The 20,944-nt window shown below is 41.9% G+C and overlaps 1 protein-coding gene across 1 annotated transcript in view; it reads left to right on the plus strand.

Moving 5' to 3' along the window:
- Window positions 1-20,944, plus strand: part of DNER (delta/notch like EGF repeat containing) — a 325,355-nt gene that overhangs the window by 246,980 nt on the left and 57,431 nt on the right. The window contains exon 8 of the mRNA XM_019923664.3: window positions 8,356-8,580. Coding sequence (XP_019779223.2) covers window positions 8,356-8,580 — 225 coding nt within the window. The remainder of the gene's footprint in view (window positions 1-8,355; window positions 8,581-20,944) is intronic.

Genomic DNA, 20,944 nt, shown 5'->3' on the forward strand with positions numbered 1-20,944 from the left:
GTATCCAGGAACATAGCTGATCCCAAGAACGTTAAATTTTGTTTTTCACCCCTCTTGCCTTTGCTACCGTAACTAATTTGGTTTGCATATTCTGCAAGAGGAATTCTCAGAAATATTTACCTTAAGAGATTATTGAACGACTGACCAAAGTTCTTAAAGAGTTATGCTAATAAAAAGAGAAACTTTACCAAAGGCTATCTAAAATAATTGCTTTTAGACTTGTAACATTATTCAGGAACAGGAAAATGCAGAAGAGTTCCTACTATTGGAGATGGAGTTTAAAGCTGTTTATCTGTAATGTGTGTCTGTGTTGAGAGAGAGAGGATGGAGGGAGAGGCAGAGGAGAAAATAGAGTGAATGAGAATCTTGGTTCATTTTTAGAATGTTTCTTGGAAAGATGAAATATGTTCTGGCTGAATCTCCGCTATAGATGATCCAAGGCCATTTCTACCGTGTGGTGTAAAACATCTTTCTACCAGCACTCTCAGAACTGCCCTGCACCCTGAAAATTCAGTGCACAGCTGCATTTTGTACCAGGCTTTGTCGTAGCCTTGGGTCATCAACTTCCATATTTTTATACAGAGAAATCGGATTCATATACCACTGTATCTGAGTTTGGGATCACTTCCAAAGGTACTTATATTTATATATCTAGATATTGAATATACAACGTTTCTTATCTGGGCTGCAGTTTAACTTTTGAAACTACATTCACTCAATATTCAAGCTTTCTGTGATCAGTATCATGCTTACGAGCTAGTTTTAAAAATTTCAAAAAATTACACATTAATGCCCCTGTAGCATGCACTGTAGCAAGAACCATAAACGAGTCAACATCGGGCCTGGATCAACACATTGGAAGGTCACGCTTGCCTTGGTTGGCATCATGGCTCTAAATTTGATATTTGGATGATTTTTTTTTTTGTATTTGGATGATTTTTTTTTTATATTTGGATTATTTTAAAGATGACTTTTGATTTTATAAGGAGTTGGTAAGTAAGGTGGTATGCGATATGTTTACTCCTTAGGATTCAAGTTTTATCCTTGTATTTTAAAAATATATTCCATGTGATATTGGAAATACTGAGAACTAGTCAGGTTCAGGACATTTCAAATGCATTGCGTTGAAAATTCATCATTGCTAAGTAATTCCGTTTTCTAAAGCTGCCTTAAATTTAAGAATTCAGGACACCAATGGCTCTATTCTGGCCCTAATTTCTTATGCTAGCATAGCACCTTCAACTTTTCAAGTGCTTTTATGCAAACTCTTATGCAAGGAAGCCTAACATGGGGCTTAAGAGCACAGATGTGGTTTCAGATAGATCTTACTTTGAAATTGCTTTTCCGACTTACTGAGTGTCCCTGGGGGACTAGTTCCCTAATATAAAGTCTCTAAGCCCTCTTCTGTAAAAGTGGATAGTAGTAGACCCCAATTGATTCAGTGGTTGTGATAAATAAAAGATAGATACCAATTGCTTCACGTAGTATCTGGTATATAATAAGAATTCAACATTTACTGTTACTATTAGCACCACAATTCCTCTCTTTCTCTCTGCTAGCACAACTATAACTACTTGATATATACAGCTATTCTGTAATCTCCATTCTTAACAAATGAGGAAGCTAAGACATACAAGAGCTAGTTACTTGATTGTGCTGGTATGGTTTATCAATCGGAATTTGATTTATTGAATTGCAAACAGTAGACACCCCAGTAATCATGATTTGATTACTATAGCCTTATACTAAGTTTTGAAGTCAGCTAGTGTAAATTCTCCAAATCTGTCCTTTTTTTTTTTTTTTCTATATTGTTTTGGGTGTTCTAGGTCCCTTGCATGTTGATATAAATTATAGAGTCACCTTGTTAATTTGTACAAAAAGAAGCCAGCTGAGAGTTTGATCGGTATTGCAGTGAATCAATTTGCATCTTAATAATATTGAGCCTTCTAATTCATGAATATGGTATAGCTCTTCATTTATTGGGTGTTTTTAATTTCTCTAAGCAGTGTTTTGTAGTTTTCAGTGTAGAGGACTTACATAGCTATTGTTAAATTTATTCCTAAGTATTTTATGCTTTTTAATAATATGGTAAGTGCTGTTTAAATTTTCAAAAATTTATGGTCACTTACTACTAGAGAGTAGAAATATAATTTATTTTTTGTATATTGACTTTGTATCCTGGTATTCTGCTAAGTTTACTACAGCCCAGATATCAAGTATTACAGCAAAGAGTAATGGTCTGGAGCTTGTATTTGGGAGTCAGACTGCCTGGGTTCAAATCCTATTGCTGCCGTTTACTAGCTGTGTAACCTTGGTCAAGTTGCTTGATCTGTCTCTGTGTCACTCCATCTGAAAAGGAAATGATAGTACTTAGCTCATAGAACTGATGCCAGGACTAAAAGAGTTAATATAGTTGAAACTCTTGGAACAGTGCCTGGTATGTACAGGTGTTAGCCATTAATAAACAGTTTCAACAGACTGTCCTTTTGAGCCTGTACAGAAAGGCTGTCAAGGATGCTTCTGCTCGTCCCCTCCTCCCTCAGCTGTTTGCTCTAGGACCCCACCTCCACGCATCAGCCTCACCGGATGGCCCAATAACTGTGTGTGTGTTTAGAGAAAGGTACCTGAGCACCTCTGATTCCAGGACACTCGCTCTTAGATGTACTCAGGACTCCACCATGAAGGATTCATGCAAATGTGAAATTTGACTGTGTTCCAGAGATTGGCTGACAGGCCAGCTTCTTTCCAGTTTCCCTAACCACAGACTCTGGACACAGGCAACTTGGAATTTCCCCAGAAGCACTGCTCAAAGGAAGGAGAATCCAACATTTATTGAGTTCCACATACAGTTTTATTTGATCCTACACATCAGGGGTCATCCCCATATTTTAGGTAAGGAAATTAAAGCACAAAATGATTAAGTACCTTGCTCAAGGTCATACACTAGTAAGATGATTCAAGCTTTGGTTTCCTGGCCCTGAATTCTTTGGGTTATGAAAGTTTGTTCTTTTCTCTTTTAGGAAGGTCATTTAAGAGGTGGCTGAAGAAGATGTGAGTCACTTAGAAAACAATGTTATATGAGTAAGAGGATAACAATTGCTTAGATGATAGAAGGAAATAGAGAATTTGCTGATCAAAGCAACAGTGTCTTGGTCAGCTCAAACTTCCATAAAAAAATACTACTGACTGGGTGGCTTGAACAACAGACATTTATTTGTCACAGTTATGGAGGCTGGGAAGTCTGAGATAAGGATGCCAGCATGGTCAGGTTCTAGTGAGGGCTCTCTTCCTCACTTGCAGTTGGCTGCCTTCTTGCTGTGTCCTTAGTGGCAGAAAGAGGAAGCTCTGGTGTGTCTTCTTCTTAAAAGGTCACTAATTCCATCATGGGGGTTCCACCCTCATCTAATCCTAATTACCCCCCAAAGACCCCACCTCCTAATGCCATCACATTTTGGGGTAGGACTTCAACATATTAATTTTGAGGGGACACAAACATTTAGTCCATAACAAATAGTATTTTGAAAATTGGCTCAGCATTTAATCTGTGAATCCCCTTTCTAATGTTCATTAATAATCTTGTGAGCTAGGAAAATTATCCCATAATCACCCTATATCACATGCATCTCCATAAAGTGTATTGAGATACACCTTGAATTCATTTTTGCTTTGTCATCATCCTTTATAACAGAATGGCATTTTATATTACATTATATATTTTTAGACTGGATAATATGTCAAAGGTGTCTTCTCTCTTCAGTATATACTGAGGTATATTAGGATTCTCTGAAAATATAAATATTATTTGCATCTCATCTTGTTTTTCTACTTTCTTGAAAAGGTAAGAAAAGGGAAATTTTAATAGTAATAAAATGCAGGATTCCTGATTCAACAGCAGTGAACCTTTTAGATATTCAACAAGGATTTATTGATTCCTTCTTTAGTTAAAGTTTCTTCTAGTACATAATCAATTCCTCTTTCAAGTCTTTTACATAAAGCAGAGCAAAACAAAAGTTTCCTTCTGGCCCACATTCCTATTTAGATGTAATGCTGTGTCTCCTATTACATTGTATCAGTTAGCTTTTGCTGCATAACAAACCACCTCAAAACTTCGTGGTAAAAACAACAATCATTTATTTAGCTCATGATTGTTGTGGGTTGGCAATTTCGGCTGTATTTCAGCTAGTCACAGGCCAGATTGCTTGGTGGCTGTCTGGTTTTGGGTGGCCTCACTGGACTGGCTTGTTTTGATTCATGAGGTCTCTTGTCTTCTAGCGGGCTAGCTTGGGCCAGCTCACCTGGCTTCTAGGCAGAGTTTGGTGACATTTTTGACAACTCCCTTTTTGATGTTCTCTTTTCCATTGTTTTCAGTGACACCTTCCTCTCCTGGTTTTCCTCTTATCTTTCTTAAAACTTATCCATCCATCTGTCCATCCATTTGTCTATCCATCCACCTGTCCATCTGTCTGTCTGTTCCTCCCCTGGGAATCATAAGCCTCCCCTGGGAATCTCCTCCTGTATTTTCCATTGCAATTGGTAACAACACCACCAACATTAATCTGGAAAACCTGGGAATCACACTGCAATTATTGCTGCTTCTTATTAAACAGTGACTATTTGCCAGTCACTGTACCAAATGTTTGCCATAGATCTTTACATTTAGGCTTCATAAAAGCCGTATGTTGCAGGCATTACTATCTCCACTCCATGAAACAGATGAGTGTTTGAGTACTTGCCCACGGTTCCACAGTTTAGTGTGCAGAGATGGTTTTTAAACCCAGTTCCTTTTGGCTCCAAAGCCCGTGCTTAACATTAAGTCACACTGAGAAACCACACAAACAGGGCCCTCAGATATGTTTTATTTACCAGAGAAATGACTTATCAACATTTTAAAATAGTAAGGGTTCAAACAAGAATCTGGATTTCAGATAGTTCTTGAAAATTTAGAAGATCTGGTAACTGGCCTCACATTCAAATGGCAGCAGTTGGCTGCAGGGGGGTGGTGGCCACCCCCTTTGGAAGGACATGAGTTTTCCAGTTTGCCACAGTCCCTGCCACTCCCTACTGCCTTACAGTTGGCCCGCTTCCTTCATCAACATGGTCTGCTGGACTCCTGCTGGCATTTGAGTTTTTGACTCCTGTTACATTGTGTCCCTAGGCCCTGCCCTCTCTTCAGTTCTTCTACCATCCAATTGGTCCCTGAACTAACAGTGTTATGTCACTTGTAAAATAATTGTCCAATCTGCCTCACATTCTTTATCCCTATTGCTACAAATTGGTCCTTATGACCTCTCACTTCAGTTACTCTAGTAAACACCTGGTTTCCTCTTTCCAGTCTCAGACTCTACTAATACACTCTCCACGTTGCTTGCAATTAAGTATATCAAAACCACTCAAATAGTTGATGTCCAGTGACCTTAGAATGAAGTGCAATCTCCTTAGTGTGGCATGTAAGATGTTCATGATGTGGCCTCTGACCAGTGCCCTCATTTATGCTTGCTTTCCATCTCCTCTTGGCCTCATTGAAATATTGGCTCTCCCCAGAGTCATGATCCTTCACATCTCCTCACCTTTTTATCCACCATTCTTTCAACTTGGAGTATTCTATGTGGATCATATTCATATTTGTAACCGAGTATATCAATGTGAATGTAGAGTGATTACTTTCCTAAAATTCATTTTTCCTTTATTTTGACTTGATTGGTAAGTCTCTTATTTCTTCTTTCACCAATATCCAAGCAGAATAGAAACACAGGGGCTTCCCTGGTGGCGCAGTGGTTAAGAATCTGCCTGCTAATGCGGGGGACATGGGTACGAGCCCTGGTCCGGAAAGATCCCATATGCCGCGGAGCAACTAAGCCCGTGAGCCACAACTACTGAGCCTGCGCGTCTGGAGCCTGTGCTCTGCAACAAGAGAGGCCGCGACAGTGAGAGGCCTGCGCACCGCGATGAAGAGTGGCCCCCACTTGCTGCAACGAGAGAAAACCCTCGCACAGAAATGAAGACCCAACACAGCCCAAAAAAAAAAAAAAAGAATAGTAACACAAGTCCTCGTTATGTTTACACATCATAACGTTTTCTTAATTGGGCGTTATTGACTTCTCTTCTGTGCAGTATAGTGGAGAATTAAGAGCTTGGGCCTTGTAGCCTGGCTCTGCCACCCTCTAGCTAAGTAGACTTGAACAGGATACCTCACATTTCTCTGTCATCATCCTCTCATCTGTAAAATGGGGCTACTAATATCATGCAGTTACCCCAGGGCTAAATGAAATAATGCACGTGAAGGCTTAGAACTGTCTGGTGCATCTCAGCCCCTAGTGGATGTCAGCTGTTGCTTTTATTATTACCATTTTTCTTTCATTCATTCATTCATTCATTCAGCATTGGACCGGGGAACTGTTCTAGGAATTTGGATATATGTCATTTTAGAACCCACAACGACTTTACGAAGAAAATAATTTCAGCCCTGTTTTTGGGGTGAGGTAGTAGAAGATGAGAGAGGTCAGGACTTGCCTTGGTTGTTCAGTTTGTCATAGGGTGAAATGTGTTTATGTTCTTTTCATTCAGAGGGAAATGGAATACGTCTCATGAAGGATGGAGTTAAATACCACTCTTGGCTGCAAAGGGACTCTTTGGAGAATTCAAGTGTTATTAAAACTGATTGTGTGGTACATTTTTAGTATGATATTTAAAATGTCAAAGCTACAGAGAAGTTTATAAGATGTTGAATAACATTGGATTTTTTCAAAAATTTTCTATTTCTGTACAGAAAAATATCAAGTTGATTATGACAATTTATGAGTGATGCTTTAGATGAAGTCTGGGAACTATTTTTGTTTGTTTTATATATTCACTGTGTCCTGAACAACAAAAATTACCAATATTGCTGAGAGTTCTGTGTGAAGATGGTTAACATAAGTTTAAATCTAGATAAGAAAAGTGAAGTAGAATATTGGAATAAGAACTGTATATGAGAAAAATTATTTAAATTTGTTTCTAAAACTTGAATAGTCTTCATTTAATTTTCAAACTGCTCTAAAAATATTAAAAGAATAGGTTTTACCAAAGTATTGTTAAACACTTACTTGGACACACAGACCTATAGATTCACGTATATATGTCTGTACAATTAAAAAAATTTTTTAATTGAAGTATAGTTGATTTACAATGTTGTGTTAGTTTCTGGTGTACAGCAAAATGATTTAGTTATAGATATATATTTCAGATTCTTTTCTATCATAGTTCATTACAAGATATTTAATGTGGTTCCCTGTGCTATACAGTAAGGGTATGTATGATTTTTTAAATTGAGGAATACTGACACGCATACACAAAACAAAATAAATCAGCTGCACAAGAAGCACATTTAAAATTTAAAAAAATTAAACCCTTATTGAGGTACCATTTACATATCATAAATTTCATGCATTTTAAGAGTACAATTCGGTGCTTTTTAGTAAATACACAGCGTTGTGCAGCCGTCACCACAATTCACAATCCAATATTAGGACATTACGTCAACCCTAGCAGACCCTTCATGCCCATTTTTGGTCAATTTCTCTTTCCACGTCAGCCCCAGGCATCTACTTATCTATTCTCTATATCTATAGATTTACTTTTCCTGGACATTCCTTATAAATGGAATTATACAATGTATGGTCTTTTGTATTTGGCTTCTTTCGCTTAGCATATGTTTTTTAGGTTCATCCACGTTGGAGCACATGTCAGAACTTAATTCCTTTTTGTTGCCAGAAGTATTGCATTGCATGACTACACCACAGTTCGTTTTTCATTACAATAACCACATTTTTGAAAAGCATGTATTAAAGAAACTGCTAACGGTGGGTGCTTCTAGAGAAGGGAGTGAGGGACAAAGGGAGAAAGATGGGAGAAAGATTTTGTCATTGTTCACTATTTTATATGGGTTTTCATTTTTAAATTCAGGATTATATCTTTATCTATTAAAACAAAATAAGGAATAAATTCCCCCAGCAATGTGTATTAAATAAGAGGTGAAATCCCTCCACTGACCCCAATCCCACCTTCCTGAATCACCACTAATTTATTTTTGGCATCTTTCTAGTCTATACATACACACATGCACATGTATACATATAAATATATGTATGTCCCTGTACATCTAAGCAATCATATGTGTTATATTTCAACCAAAATGGAAGCACAGGGCTTCATAATGTAACCCCCGGTTACCAAAGCTAAGTAAACCCACCTTGTTGGGTTGCGCATTAATCAGTTCACAGTGGAGAAGAGTTAAGAACAGCAGCCCCAGTTTCTTGGTTATTAAGTGTAATGCGGTTTAATTTTTTTACCCCTCCCCGCTTCTGCATCTTCCCACAGGCTACCTGGGCGCTGCCTGCGAGGAGAAGGTGGACCCCTGCGCCTCGGGGCCCTGCCAGAACAACGGGACCTGCTACGCCGAGGGGCTGCACTTCGGCTGCAGCTGCAGTGCGGGCTTCACGGGCCCAGCCTGCGCGCAGCTCGTGGACTTCTGTGCGCTCAGCCCCTGCGCCCATGGCACGTGCCGCAGCGTGGGCACCAGCTATAAATGCCTCTGTGACCCAGGTGAGTATGACGCATGGACCGGAAGTCCTTTCTTTCCCCAATCTCAAAGGCTTTCAACTTTTGCATCTGAGCACAGGTTGGCCCGCTGTATGGGCTTACCTGTCTGTCTAAGTGAACCCCACTCATGTATGACACCCTTTCTTTTTAGACTTCCCCTAGGCAAGCTTTGAAAAGCACCCTTTCCCCTTTTCATGAGCATTTCACAGTCATTGTAGAAAAAGAAGAAAATACAAGTAAGCAAAACGAAGAAAATTTAAAACAGGCTTAATCTTATAAGAGCTTAATTATTTTGGACAATTGACTACAGGTCACTCCAGAGCTTTTACTGTATTACGTATCTTTTATTACTGGGTTCTGAGGTTGACGGAACGTTTTTCATTTTAATGGGCATGCAAAGCAGAATGCAGTAAATTCAGAATTTTATCACCTTTTAAAATTCCTACTCGGGGCACAGTCCGTGTTAGAGGACCTGTGACTTCCTGTGTAAATGTTCAAAAGTTCCATCATTTACTTTCCAAATGTTCTTCTGTATTGGTATCGCTGATGGTTTATTGTGAAAGTTTTGACGCTTAGAAGTCAGAGTGGTTCCTGGTTAAAGTTTGTGTCCGCACAGCCTCCTGGTGTGGTCTGAAAAAAACGCACACGGGGCAGCTCCTTCTTTCCTCTGGTTTCTATCCTGCCCGCGTCTGCATCCTTGCAGGAACTGGCTCTTTAGAACGTTTCTCAGCACAACGATCCCCCCTGCCCCCGTCTCTGGCGCATCAGTATGGCTGGCCAGTCCCCTGGTTTGCTTAACTCCTGGTTCTGCCCAGGCAGTGCCCTCCACCCGGGGTGCCAGCTGCCCTGTCACCCCATCTCACCTGCAGACTTCCCCTTCTGGGGCTGAATCAGCTTTCCTTCCTCCGAGTTCCCACAATCAATAACAATATCCCTTTCCTGGTCTTTAAAACATTATATTAATTATCCTTGTGTGTGTCTCTCTCCCCGTTGAGGGGTAGGAGGAAGTGTGTTCTGTTAGTAACTTCTGTATAACAATAAGCTACTGTTTAGGGAGCTTCATCTTTCTAGGTTCTGAGCTGAGTGCTTCACGTCTCTGGTCCTTTTAGTGCCCTTCTGCCAGGTGGATATTGTTGAGCCGCGTCTCCCCGAGGTATGAAATGCCTCATTGCTGCTTCAGCCACGTGTTGGCGGCCACACACCCACTCAGGCTGAGTCCAGATTCCAACCCAGGTGCCCTGGTTCCACTGTCCTGTGCCTGGTCTGGAACTCTCAAGGGGCACATCTCATACTCATGAGGCACCTAAAGGGGTGAGTGGGAAAAGCAACTAAGCATTTGAAGGGTATTGAAAAACCTCTTTCATGTAGACGTTTCAATTCTCTGGTTTTGTAAACGATCATGGGATTGATATTTTTCCAAGTGCCCCTTTCCTTTCTGTTCTGAAATACAGAGGGGATGGGGCTGTTGAATCTGCCTGGTAATTGCATTAGCAGGATTCTCGAGAAAGAGAGAGGGAGAGAGAGACGGAGAGGGAGGGAGAGAACTTGCTCGATTTTAAGGAATTGACTCAGGCAGTTGTGAGGACTGGCAAGTTCAAAATGTAGTGCAAGTTGGCAGGCTGGCAACTCAGGCAAGGAGTCTACATTACAGTTTTGAGCCCGAATTCCTCCTTCCTCGGGAAACCTCAGTCTTTGGTCTTAAGACCTTCAACCGATTGGATGAGGCCCACCCACATTCCGGAGGGTAGTGGATTTAATCAAAGCCTCCTGATGCAACTGCTAATCTCACCTGAAAACGACCTTCACTGCAACATCTAGACTGGCGTTTGACCAAACGTGCAGGTCCTGTGGCTTAGCCAAGTTGACGCGTGAAATTAACTATCCCAGTAACATTTGGGGGGTTTGCATAAACCTCGTGGGGAAGGAGTTTCTTCAACCCTACACGTGACACGAGGACACTTTTCTGCATGGACACGCGTCCTCCCCTGTCAGTGTGAAGATGGGAGCCGCTGCCCCCTTGGGGGCCAGTGTTCTTCCATGTGCCTTGCAGGCATGTGCCGTGGCCTCAGGGAGCTGAGGGGGAGCCCGGGCAGTGTGGTGCCCTTGCCTGTTGGGGAAGTGGGGCCCCAAGACCACTTTGTGTTTGCAGGTGAAATAAGCTGCCCTTGTCCTGGGAGAACAGTCTTCCTCACGTCATGACTCATGAGCACGCCGCTCCCAACGCCCTGCTCTGGATGTCATAACACACAGGGTAATAATCATGCCCTTGGCCGCCATCTGCAGCAGAACCTCAGAGCATCCTCCACACATGTCTCCTGGGAGTCCTGGTTCCCTCAGGGAGCCCAAAGGGAAGAATCACATGTCACAGGACCGGGAGGCGGCTTTGTTCCTCTTCCCCTTCTCCTCTGACTTCCGCTCTTAAACATATTAAACTTGCCCTTATATTTAGTTGGTGTATTTTGAGAACTTGAAATGGGTTGTGGTTATTTAAAGATACACGTGGCTTTTTAGTAATACCAAGTAGAGTCTGTCAACATGTGTGCAGATGCTTACATGGTCCTAAGTGGAAAATATGCTGCCTAGTGTCTCTCTGTCCACCCAGGGAGCAGTAGCTGAGGGTGGGAGAAAGGACCCATGAGATCCCCACTCGTTGACTGTCACTGTAGGAATTTACAGGGCATTTCTGGGCCTCGGTGTTTACTTTCACTAATAATGTCTTAGATGTTCGTGAGTTCAGCTGCAGTTGAGGTCACAGACTAGACCTGGGACAAGGTACTGACCACGTCCTCTTGCTGACCATGATCTTCTGTCACGTGTAAGAGCGTTAGATGAGAGACACGCAGTACATTTCCTCTCATGGAGTAGTAAGCGTGACTGTTTCTTTCTATCCATGGAGATTCCAACACTTTTCCTTAAGCCAAAAGGGTGACGTGTCTCCTGTTGAAGTTCCTCCTTCCCCTCTGCTGTTCTCTGCTCAACCTTCATTCGTGTCCATGTGGAGCATTTAGCTTGGTAAAGCCAATGCCCAGCCTCTAAGAGGCCTTGAAAAGCCTGAAGAAATGTGTGTTCCGTTCCTGGATGCCTGCATTTAGTAGGTAGTCCCCCGGGGTAGAGCCCCGAAGCTCTGTCAAAGCGCTCTCTTCGAACTTGGGAGATCAAATTGCTTTTAGAGGGGTTGCTTCCTCAGATCATTAGGTGACATTGTGTGAAACAAAAAAGGCATCCTAACATCTGGCAAGAATTTACATTCTAAGAGGTGAAAATGACAATTCTCTGAATGCGAAATTTCTAGTCTTAATCTTTCAGAGCTTGTAATTGCTTTACCACTAGTTTGCATAATAGAAGAATCTCATGAGTGTAGGTGAAATTGGGTGTCTTGCTCCAGTGTGGCAGGCCTGATCCTCTTTGTCGAGAGCAAGCAGGCCCCATTGCATAAAGTGGCAGCAGATTGAAATCATGTCAGGTTGATAATTAGCTCCCATCTGACAAAATGCCATTTGATGGCAGCAAATCAGATTTGCCAGGTGCTTTATTTTCAAACCTCATTTTGAGCTTATCACGCTAGGGAGTTCTGATGGGATTTTAGTATTAGATAATAAAATGTCAGCAGTGAGTAAGCACTGAAATGTTGTCTTTCAGTGACAGTGTTAAGTGATAGGCCACATGTACTCTAAAAAAATTACAAATTAAAATCTCCTAAGGACTGGAGAAAGAGAGAACTTGGAGTCCAACAAACACTGTGGGAAGCAGGGCCACAGGGCCTGGAGTCGCCTGGGACCTGCTGTTGCCCCTGAAAGGAGAAGATGATGTCTCATGTGTTCTCGAAGAAGTGGTGGCATCTGGAGATGCCATTTGGGTGCTGACCAGTCCTGGAAGGAATCTCTGGTAAGAAGGGAAGTGGTTTGCCTGAGTTCACTGGTCTTGGCCCCTGCCTGATACACTTGAGTTGTTACTCCAACCTTGTTTGTCGAATTGAATGAACCTTGCCATTACAGAGTGTGCCTTAAGTTACTATTTAAGGAGTTTATAGTATAAGGCATTAGAGGATTAAAAGAAAGGATGTTTAGACTTTTTCCAAATGAATTTTTGTAAAGGAAATTCTATCTATAAGAATCTCAGGTACTGTTTTTTCTATTTTTGACATCCTTCCCTATGGCTGCATTTCTGGTCGGGATGACCTAAAAGACACAGTTGGCATTGCTTCCTTCTGTTAGACTTAACAACATCAGCACTCTGATAGTGTCTGCTGGAAACAGAATCTAAGATAAGACTTAATGGTCAGGATTTAAATAGCAAGTTAACAGCAGTAAAGAAAAAGGTACACCTACGATGGTATGAAGACATTTAGCTTGATAATGAAAACCTAATTGCATTTAGCTTCCTGGATAAGTACAGTGGATAATTTTCGTGTTTTATTAACTAGGAAACCTTACCAGGCTTGCTAAGATGAAGTTCTTGTGTCGAACATGCTCTAGGAGGGTCCCGATCTGTACATCATATTATTCTTGAGTATCATTGCTTTTATAGAATATACTGTCTCCTTTCTCCACCTCCTAACCCTATTATCATGCCCTTCCTCTGTTATATTTTGAAATACGATAACTGCCCTCCCCATTGGGAACCCAGATAGAATCCGGTCTACCTCGCTGCGGCAGTAGCAGCTCTTCATAATCTGTACTTCACCTAAGAAAACGTTTAAATCTCTTGACGTCATGATGACACTAAGAACTGAGAAGGAGAAGAGCAGCCCCTGACATCTGGGGGCTTGTTGGACACTTACAAGCAGGCCTTGGAGTTGTTAAGAGCTGGTGACCACAGCTGGGCCGTGGTGTTTCCTGTTGCACATAAAGACGTAAACACCCACACTGAACACCGACCTCAGACACGGTCACTCATAGGCCATGATAAAGTGAGACAAACAAGATCGTGTCATAATTTTGTCTAAGTACAGATAAAAACAAGGTCACCATGCAACCCACAAAATACCAAACATCCCCTTTGATTGCAAATCAAATGAGGGCCAGCTGCTTGTTCGCCAGTTATAGCTTTAGCCTTGCTCTAGCCTACTTCCACCCATAGACAAGACTCATTGCAATACTCAAGCGTAGAATTGCTCCTGCTTCCTGACAGCATGCAGAGTGACTCCTTCCCAAATCACCCAACCAGAGTTCAAATCCTATAATAAGCCCCGTCTAACACTCTCTGACTGAGACACCCCGAGATTCCCCTTGCTGCAATGAGTAAGAAACCCAACTGCATCAACTACAGTTTTGTCCCTGGTGGCCTTTGGTTTGAGAGCATTGGTAGGACTTAACTGATTAAAATGTTCAAAATACTGAGTGTTCAAAATACTGATTGAATTTTCATATTAACAATAGTTCAGTCAGAATTTCCAGTGAATTGGAAACTGAAATGTTGTTTGGATTTATACATGGGGGAAGGTTGCTATGGAACAAAAGTCCTAGGTGGGGTGGGGGGAAGTTCAGAGATCCAGTTGGCTGCAGGATAAGATCCACTGGATGCAGTGATGGGCAGTAAGGCTGAAAATGCTGATTGGGGCAGACTGGGATGAATCTAGGTGCTAAGGAGTCAGAAAATGAAGACTTGGAAACATTTTGCATCAGCAGTGTATGTGAACGGATCTGTGTTTTTGAAAGATTATTTTGACGGAATTGGGTGATTTCAAGAAAGATTGGGTGACTTTCAGAAGGTTATTTTGATAGAATTAGATATTACAGTCAAGAAAAGATGATGAGACAGGAGATCAGTCAGAAAGCTCAGGCAAGTGGAAGTGAGGTCTTGAACTTAACGGCGGTGGGAATTGGAAGGACGGACCTGAAATCTGTCTGAGGAGTGGAATCATCTGAGTTTGGTTGTCATGTGACTTCAGGGACCAGAGGTGAGCGTAGAGTCAAAGGTATTGCTGAGGCTTTAACTTGGGTAACTCAGAGAAGCAGGGAAATGTGCAGAAGGCCTTTGGGAATGGCAGGCCAACCAAGTGGATGTGCCAGTAAACAGTTGTTATTTGCGACCGGCATTGGGTCCTGAGCATGACACCAGGGAGGTAAGGATGGAGTTCCTGGTGTGTGGGTGCTAAAGAAAGTCAACTATTAAGATAGATGGGGCGAGAGTATAAACCGAAAGGGGAAGGATTGGTGAGAGTGTTAGGGAATTCTTGCACTGAGGCGGGGGCTAGAGGCAGCAGCAGAAGAGGTTAGAGGAGGCCGCTGGGACTGGGAGGGTCTCTGGGCAAGGCTGAGCCATGGAAGTTCCTGGGAGGGCAGGACTGGCCGGGGGGTGGGGTGGGGTACATTGCCCAGGAGCGAGGAGCTGAGTCAGACTTGCCCAGACGGCCAGACACTAAGGAACCTGTCCTCGTGGTGTTCACAATTACCCCCGTGGCCATTCTTCATCACCATTTTGTTTTGATTCTAATTTCGGGGCGTGTTCAGGGAGACTTTGTGATATTTGCCTTCTAATTTAGGCTAGTGGCCTGAGGGATTAATACGAGGGCGGGAAGGACAGGGGTAATGAGTGAAGGGCACTTGCTGGTGCTGCATAAGGAATTTTGATGAGATTCTTGACATTAAAAATCGATCCACAGTCTATTTAACCTCGCTGTAAATGCCTAATCCATATGGATGAAAGTGTTAATGAACTGGCCTTTAATTAGGAGGGATTTCTGCCCCCACAGCAGCACTTCAAATTCAGATCATTCAGAATGCATTCTTGGCTGAAGTCCTGTTGAAAAGGTATGAGATTTACCTCCCGGCGGTAGGAACTGGCAGGGTCAGCGAGGACGGCGGAAATCACTTTACATCTTCTTACCTGGAATGGAAGTCAGAAGTGGCAGCTGGTAACAGCTTACGTCACTAACCAGTGCATTTCTGAGGATGGCTCTGTTTGAAGCACTGCCAGCACACAATTTCAGGAAATTCTTATCAAGCCCATGGCCATGGAAGTCAGATGGGAACTTGTTTAAAACTGTTTTGTAACTGAGCCACTGACTCTTGCGTTGTGGTTGGAAGTTATTATGATCCGATTGCTAACATTTTTTGGCTTGCTGAGAATGTCTGGGAATTTGGAAATTGAGAATTAAAATTAGACACGCCTTGCCTCTCGTACCAGGTGTGAGGGAAAGGGCTTTGGGCTTAGAATTGAGTAGGACTGAATTTCAGGGCTCCTAGAGGACACCTCAAAGCCATGCTTGAGGAGTGGCCTTGATCGTGGTCCGAGTGACTTTTGAGCAATAGTTTCTGACTTCCCAGCCCAGGGCAGCACGACTTTGACTTCCAAAGAAATCGAACTGCTCGTAGGTAGGTGAGCCGCTTCTGGTCTCGTTTCACTGCAGATTCAGTGGCTTCACAGCTGATGCTGAGGGCTGCCTGTAACTGAGACTTACGATTTCACTTGAGCTGATGTCTGGTGGATGCGCCTAATTAAAGAAACTGCTCTTCCACAGAGCTTTGATATGTTTGAAAATATCAAATTTCCCAATAGAAAAAAAATCACAAAATTTTACGTTTGCTTCAAAGAGGAACAGAGGTGCAGATAATCTCAAATAATTTTTAAAAGTAACGCTGTCCTGGGACTGTTTGGCCTCTTGACTTGATTCCTTTTATAGTAATGGTCTCAAATATTTATGTATTTCTGAAAGGGAGGCAGTCTAGAAACATGCCAGGGTTCAGAGCACACAGTCTGGGTTCCAAAGGATATGCAGGTGGTAGATAAAGAGTTTTAAAGAATAAAATTGAATTTGCTAGCTATAAAAAAAACCGTCAAATAGGCAAGTGTAATAATCTTTCCTCTTCATATTTGACTTTTGTTTTTTAGTTCTCTGCCCGAGATAGCTCTGATGTCCAGAACTCTGACTTTCCACTTCTTTATGACCTCCTAAATGAATAAATGCCTTATTATTAGGCATCCTTAATATTCATTCAGTAGAGGCAATAGGAATAGAATTGAGGATTTACTAAAATTATTGAGTTCTGACTCCAACTTACTTACATTTTGAAGTTTTCTTTGTAATCTGGTTGCCTCGAGGTACAGTTCTGGTGGTTAATTTTCTCCATGAAGTTCTTTAGTTAAAGTCCTAACTCTGAGAGTCGGCTTGGGCCCTTATGAGTTTACAGCCCTTGGGGATGGTGGCCAAGTGGGAGGTGTGTGCTTCTAAAAATACTCTGGAATGACTATGACGCATTTCCATATTGTTTAACAATCTTTAAGATTCAGCATGTTGACTTGAGAATAGCCATGACTAATAATAGAGAGTTAGAAGATTGCACTGTTGCATTGTCTCTTTGAATGTCCCCAGTGATATGAGGGTGAAAGTAAACATACCTGGGGAAAAACATCTACGGTCTGCATCGCAGAGTCCATGCACCAGAATCTTCTGGAAGAATGCCAATCACAAGTTTTGTTTTCCGTCACACAAACACCTTGGTACCAAACTGTGTCTCCATGAGACTGCATGTTATCACTAGAAACAGCACAACTTTGTCAGATCATGTTTCCCAATTTTTGGTTCATAAAAATCTTTGTAGATTGCCATTTTCTTAAAATTTTTAAATTAAAAATTGTTTTCAGCTTGACTGAAATTTAATTGACATATAACTTGTTTAAGATGTACAGAGTGTTGATTTGATACATGTGTATATTGCAGACTGATCACCTCCAGAGTGTTAGTACACCTTCCTAATTACTGTTTCTTTTTCGTGGTAAGAAATTTTAAGGTCTACACGCTTAGCAACTTTGAGGTATATAGTACAGTGTATAATTAACTATAATCGCCATGCTGTACATTAGGTCCTCAGAATGTATTCATCTTATAACAGGAAGTTTGGTACCTTTGACCAACATCTCCCCGTTTTCCCCGCCCCCAGCCCCTGGCAACCATCATTCTACTCTGTTTCTCTGAGTTCTGTCTGCCATTTTCTGATAGTGTTCTTTTCAGCTAAAATGTTGTTCCCATGGGTCAAGGAAGCTGCATAAGAGGATGTGGGGAAAAATTGTGCTCACTAATCTGAATTTAGACTTATCTCTCCTCCTCTGAACAGGTATATGTGACTCCCAGTCACACAACGAGAAGTTATAAATGCTTGCCACCTCTATTCCCTTCTTACCGACCCTCATTTTAGCCTTCCTTTTCAAATCTGCCATCTGCTGTTGGTTTGGGATTTCTCTGCATCGCTTTCTTCCCTGAAGCAAATCCCAAGAGGCGTGTAATTTTGTTTAGTCTCCGTGTCTGTGGCTGGCAGGTTATTTGACTGCACGTTTCACTCTTGGTTTATTTCTATGCCTGTGACTGGTGCACGTTCTGACTGCGTGTTTTATGGTTGGTTTACTGATATGCTGAGGGGAGGCCGTGGCTGTTACCAAGCGTTACCATATGCCATGTCTAGCCCTTGCCATACGTAACTCCTACCATTTCCTCGCATTTTTGAGGATCAGAAGTTGGTGGGAGATGTTGTGTGCATTGCTGTTCTATAACTCAGGTATTCTCAAACTTGAGTGTGCTGATCAGAATCAGGTAGAGGGCTTATTGAATCTCAGAGCTCTGGACTCCACCTGCAGAGCTTCTGATTCAATAGGCCTTGGGTGTGGCCTGCGAACGTGCATTTCTAACAAGTTCCCAGGTGATGCAGATGCTGCTGGTCTGGGGACCACACTGTGTGGACCACCCGTCTAGTGTGATGAACACAGACACACGCCCTCATGAGGGCAAACAGCGCAAAAGAATATGTTGTGATCACTGGGTGAGTAGCAAATTAAAATCAAATTTAACCATAGTTTGTGAAATAAATTAAAAGGAATAAAACATTTAAAAAACTTCCCTGTACTTTAACCTTTTAAAATTCCTCTTTGTTAATATACATACTTGTGTGAAAATAGTCATCTAGGTTTTATTTTCTTTCCAAGGTGCCTATTAGAACCCTACTCTTTGATTTTGCCCTGTCACCCATCCGTTGCCTGTGCTGGGCCCCGTGTCCATCTTGGTGTGTTTGTTTCATACTAAAAACCTCTAGAATGTGAGGGCTTTTACGGTACGCGGGTCTCTCACTGCTGTGGCCTCTCCTGTTGAGGAGCACAGGCTCCGGACGCGCAGGCTCAGCGGCCATGGCTCACGGGCCCAGCCACTCTGCGGCATGTGGGATCTTCCCGGACCGGGGCACGAACCCACGTCCCCTGCATTGGTAGGTGGACTCTCAACCACTACGCCACCAGGGAAGCCCTAGAATGTGAGGGCTTTATGCCTACTCTTTCTTTCCCAGATCTCCTCATCCTCTACCTCATCTCAACTACAAGCCAAGTCATTTTTACATGTGTTTATAAACATCCTAGATAATCAATGAGGTTATAAGATTATGCCATTAAAATAATTTACTTGCTGTTTATAGGACTTCTCTGGTGGCGCAGTGGTTGAGAGTCCGCCTGCCGATGCAGGGGACAAGGGTTCGTGCCCCGGTCCGGGAAGATCCCACATGCCGCGGAGCGGCTGGGCCCCTGAGCCATGGCCGCTGAGCCTGCGCGTCCGGAGCCTGTGCTCCGCAACGGGAGAGGCCACAGCAGTGAGAGGCCTGCGTACCGCAAAAAAAAAAAAAAAAAGTTACTTACTGTTTATAACTAAACACACATACCGCAATAATCTTTAAAATCAAGTTGAAAATACTATCTTGTCGTTACACTTAATCTTGAATCCTAGTGCTTTAGCCATGGTGTTATAAGCATTTACATTTTTAAAAATAATTTTTGTAGCGAGTCAGTGAGAAAAATAGGCTACTTTATCACGGATAATTTTAACCATAGCTGCTGTATGTTTATAGAGCACATCGGTGAATTTGTAAACTATAAAGAAATAGATGAATGTTAAGCTTTCTTGTTAAAGGAAACAATATTTCTTCTTTAAGTGTTTGCATCTTCTCATGCCATATATTTCCGTTTTGTAAAACACATTTCCCTTTTCGTTAAGCTCCCGAGTAACATTTTTTTCCCTTTAGCTGATATAGATCATAGGTAGAATCCACCCTCTAGTGGCCAAAAGCATCCTGAATGGCCAAAAACGACATTCATAAGACAAGGCTAAAAAATTATGAAGAGATTGATTTTTTCGTGTGACTAGTTTGTGACCTAGTTCTAAACGCAGAGCCAAGAGGAAACTTCTAGAAATGTTTAGGTCTACACAGTTACAATCATTCCCAAGATGACGGGCAATTTTAAGGTTAAAACGCCTTTAGATATGCAAGAGCATCTGTTTAAGTGGGTTCACTGCTGGGTTCTCTGGACTTCTGAGGTCCTTCATGAGCATAGTCCCAATTCAGCTGTGTCATCTACAATGCATCCTTTCATTTGTTCAGGAGAATGCTAACTATTTGTAAGGACTAACTCAGAGTAGTGGTTGTTTGCTTTTCTACCATACATTTAGTGTATTTATATAGTCACCATTTATATATTGTTATGATGGCTAGCCCTCGTGTCTCAAAAAGTGTCCTTTTCTAAGGAGACTGGATTTTTCCCTCTATACACTATGGGAATGCCCTCATCTCCACTTAAAAAAAAAAAAAAACTCTTAATAAAGTCAGACTTTTCCTAATCTGACCAGTTCTCCTATTGTCCCATCAAGTGTTAGACACAGAGTACAGTTATCATTTCCCTTGGTCATCAGCAACCTGGTTTGGAGTTGTGATACTACACATAAAATACCCATAAAGTATCTATATTATCCCTTTGTGTTACACAAGTAAGTGGAAAATTAGAAAAAGTGAACTGGCATATTTAAAATACAAAAAATAATCCCTCAGTTTCATTGCCCAACAAAAACCACTGTCAATTTTGGAATACATTTTTCCAGGCGTTTTTTTTTTTTTTTGTATTTGTACAAATCAGACATTTGTAAAGAAAAGAACCACTTTCCGTATTTATGCATGCAAAGGTTATTTTGCCCTATGATTCCACTTTTCCTAGCAAATTCACCTCACCCACTGTGACTGAGCATCTCCTAAATTCACCCACCTGTGTGCTAAAGAAATGAGAAGAGAACAGACAGTTGTTAAAGAAAAAAACACAGTTTGGGATCAAAGACAGAGCAGTGAGTCAAAATTTCACTGCCAAGCAGGAAACCGGATCCAGCACAGAGGTAAGTCTCAGGAGATGAGGCTGAGGAAACGGAGAAGAGTAGGTTTTTTAAAAGTCCAGTGTAAAGAGACTTTTGTTTCATACATAGGAAAATTCAGGTATTTGAACTTCTCACTGGTGAAAGCGGGGCTAATTAATCGTGGAAGTTCAGGGCTGGGGCTCCTTGAGTTTTTCCCGGAAGTGGTCTTCGCTGCCCGTGTGAAGCAGTGACTCGGGATAATGGTGCCCTTTGGGG

The sequence above is a fragment of the Tursiops truncatus genome, chromosome 7 (genome assembly GCF_011762595.2).
Source record: "Tursiops truncatus isolate mTurTru1 chromosome 7, mTurTru1.mat.Y, whole genome shotgun sequence".
NCBI classification, from domain to species: domain Eukaryota; kingdom Metazoa; phylum Chordata; class Mammalia; order Artiodactyla; family Delphinidae; genus Tursiops; species Tursiops truncatus.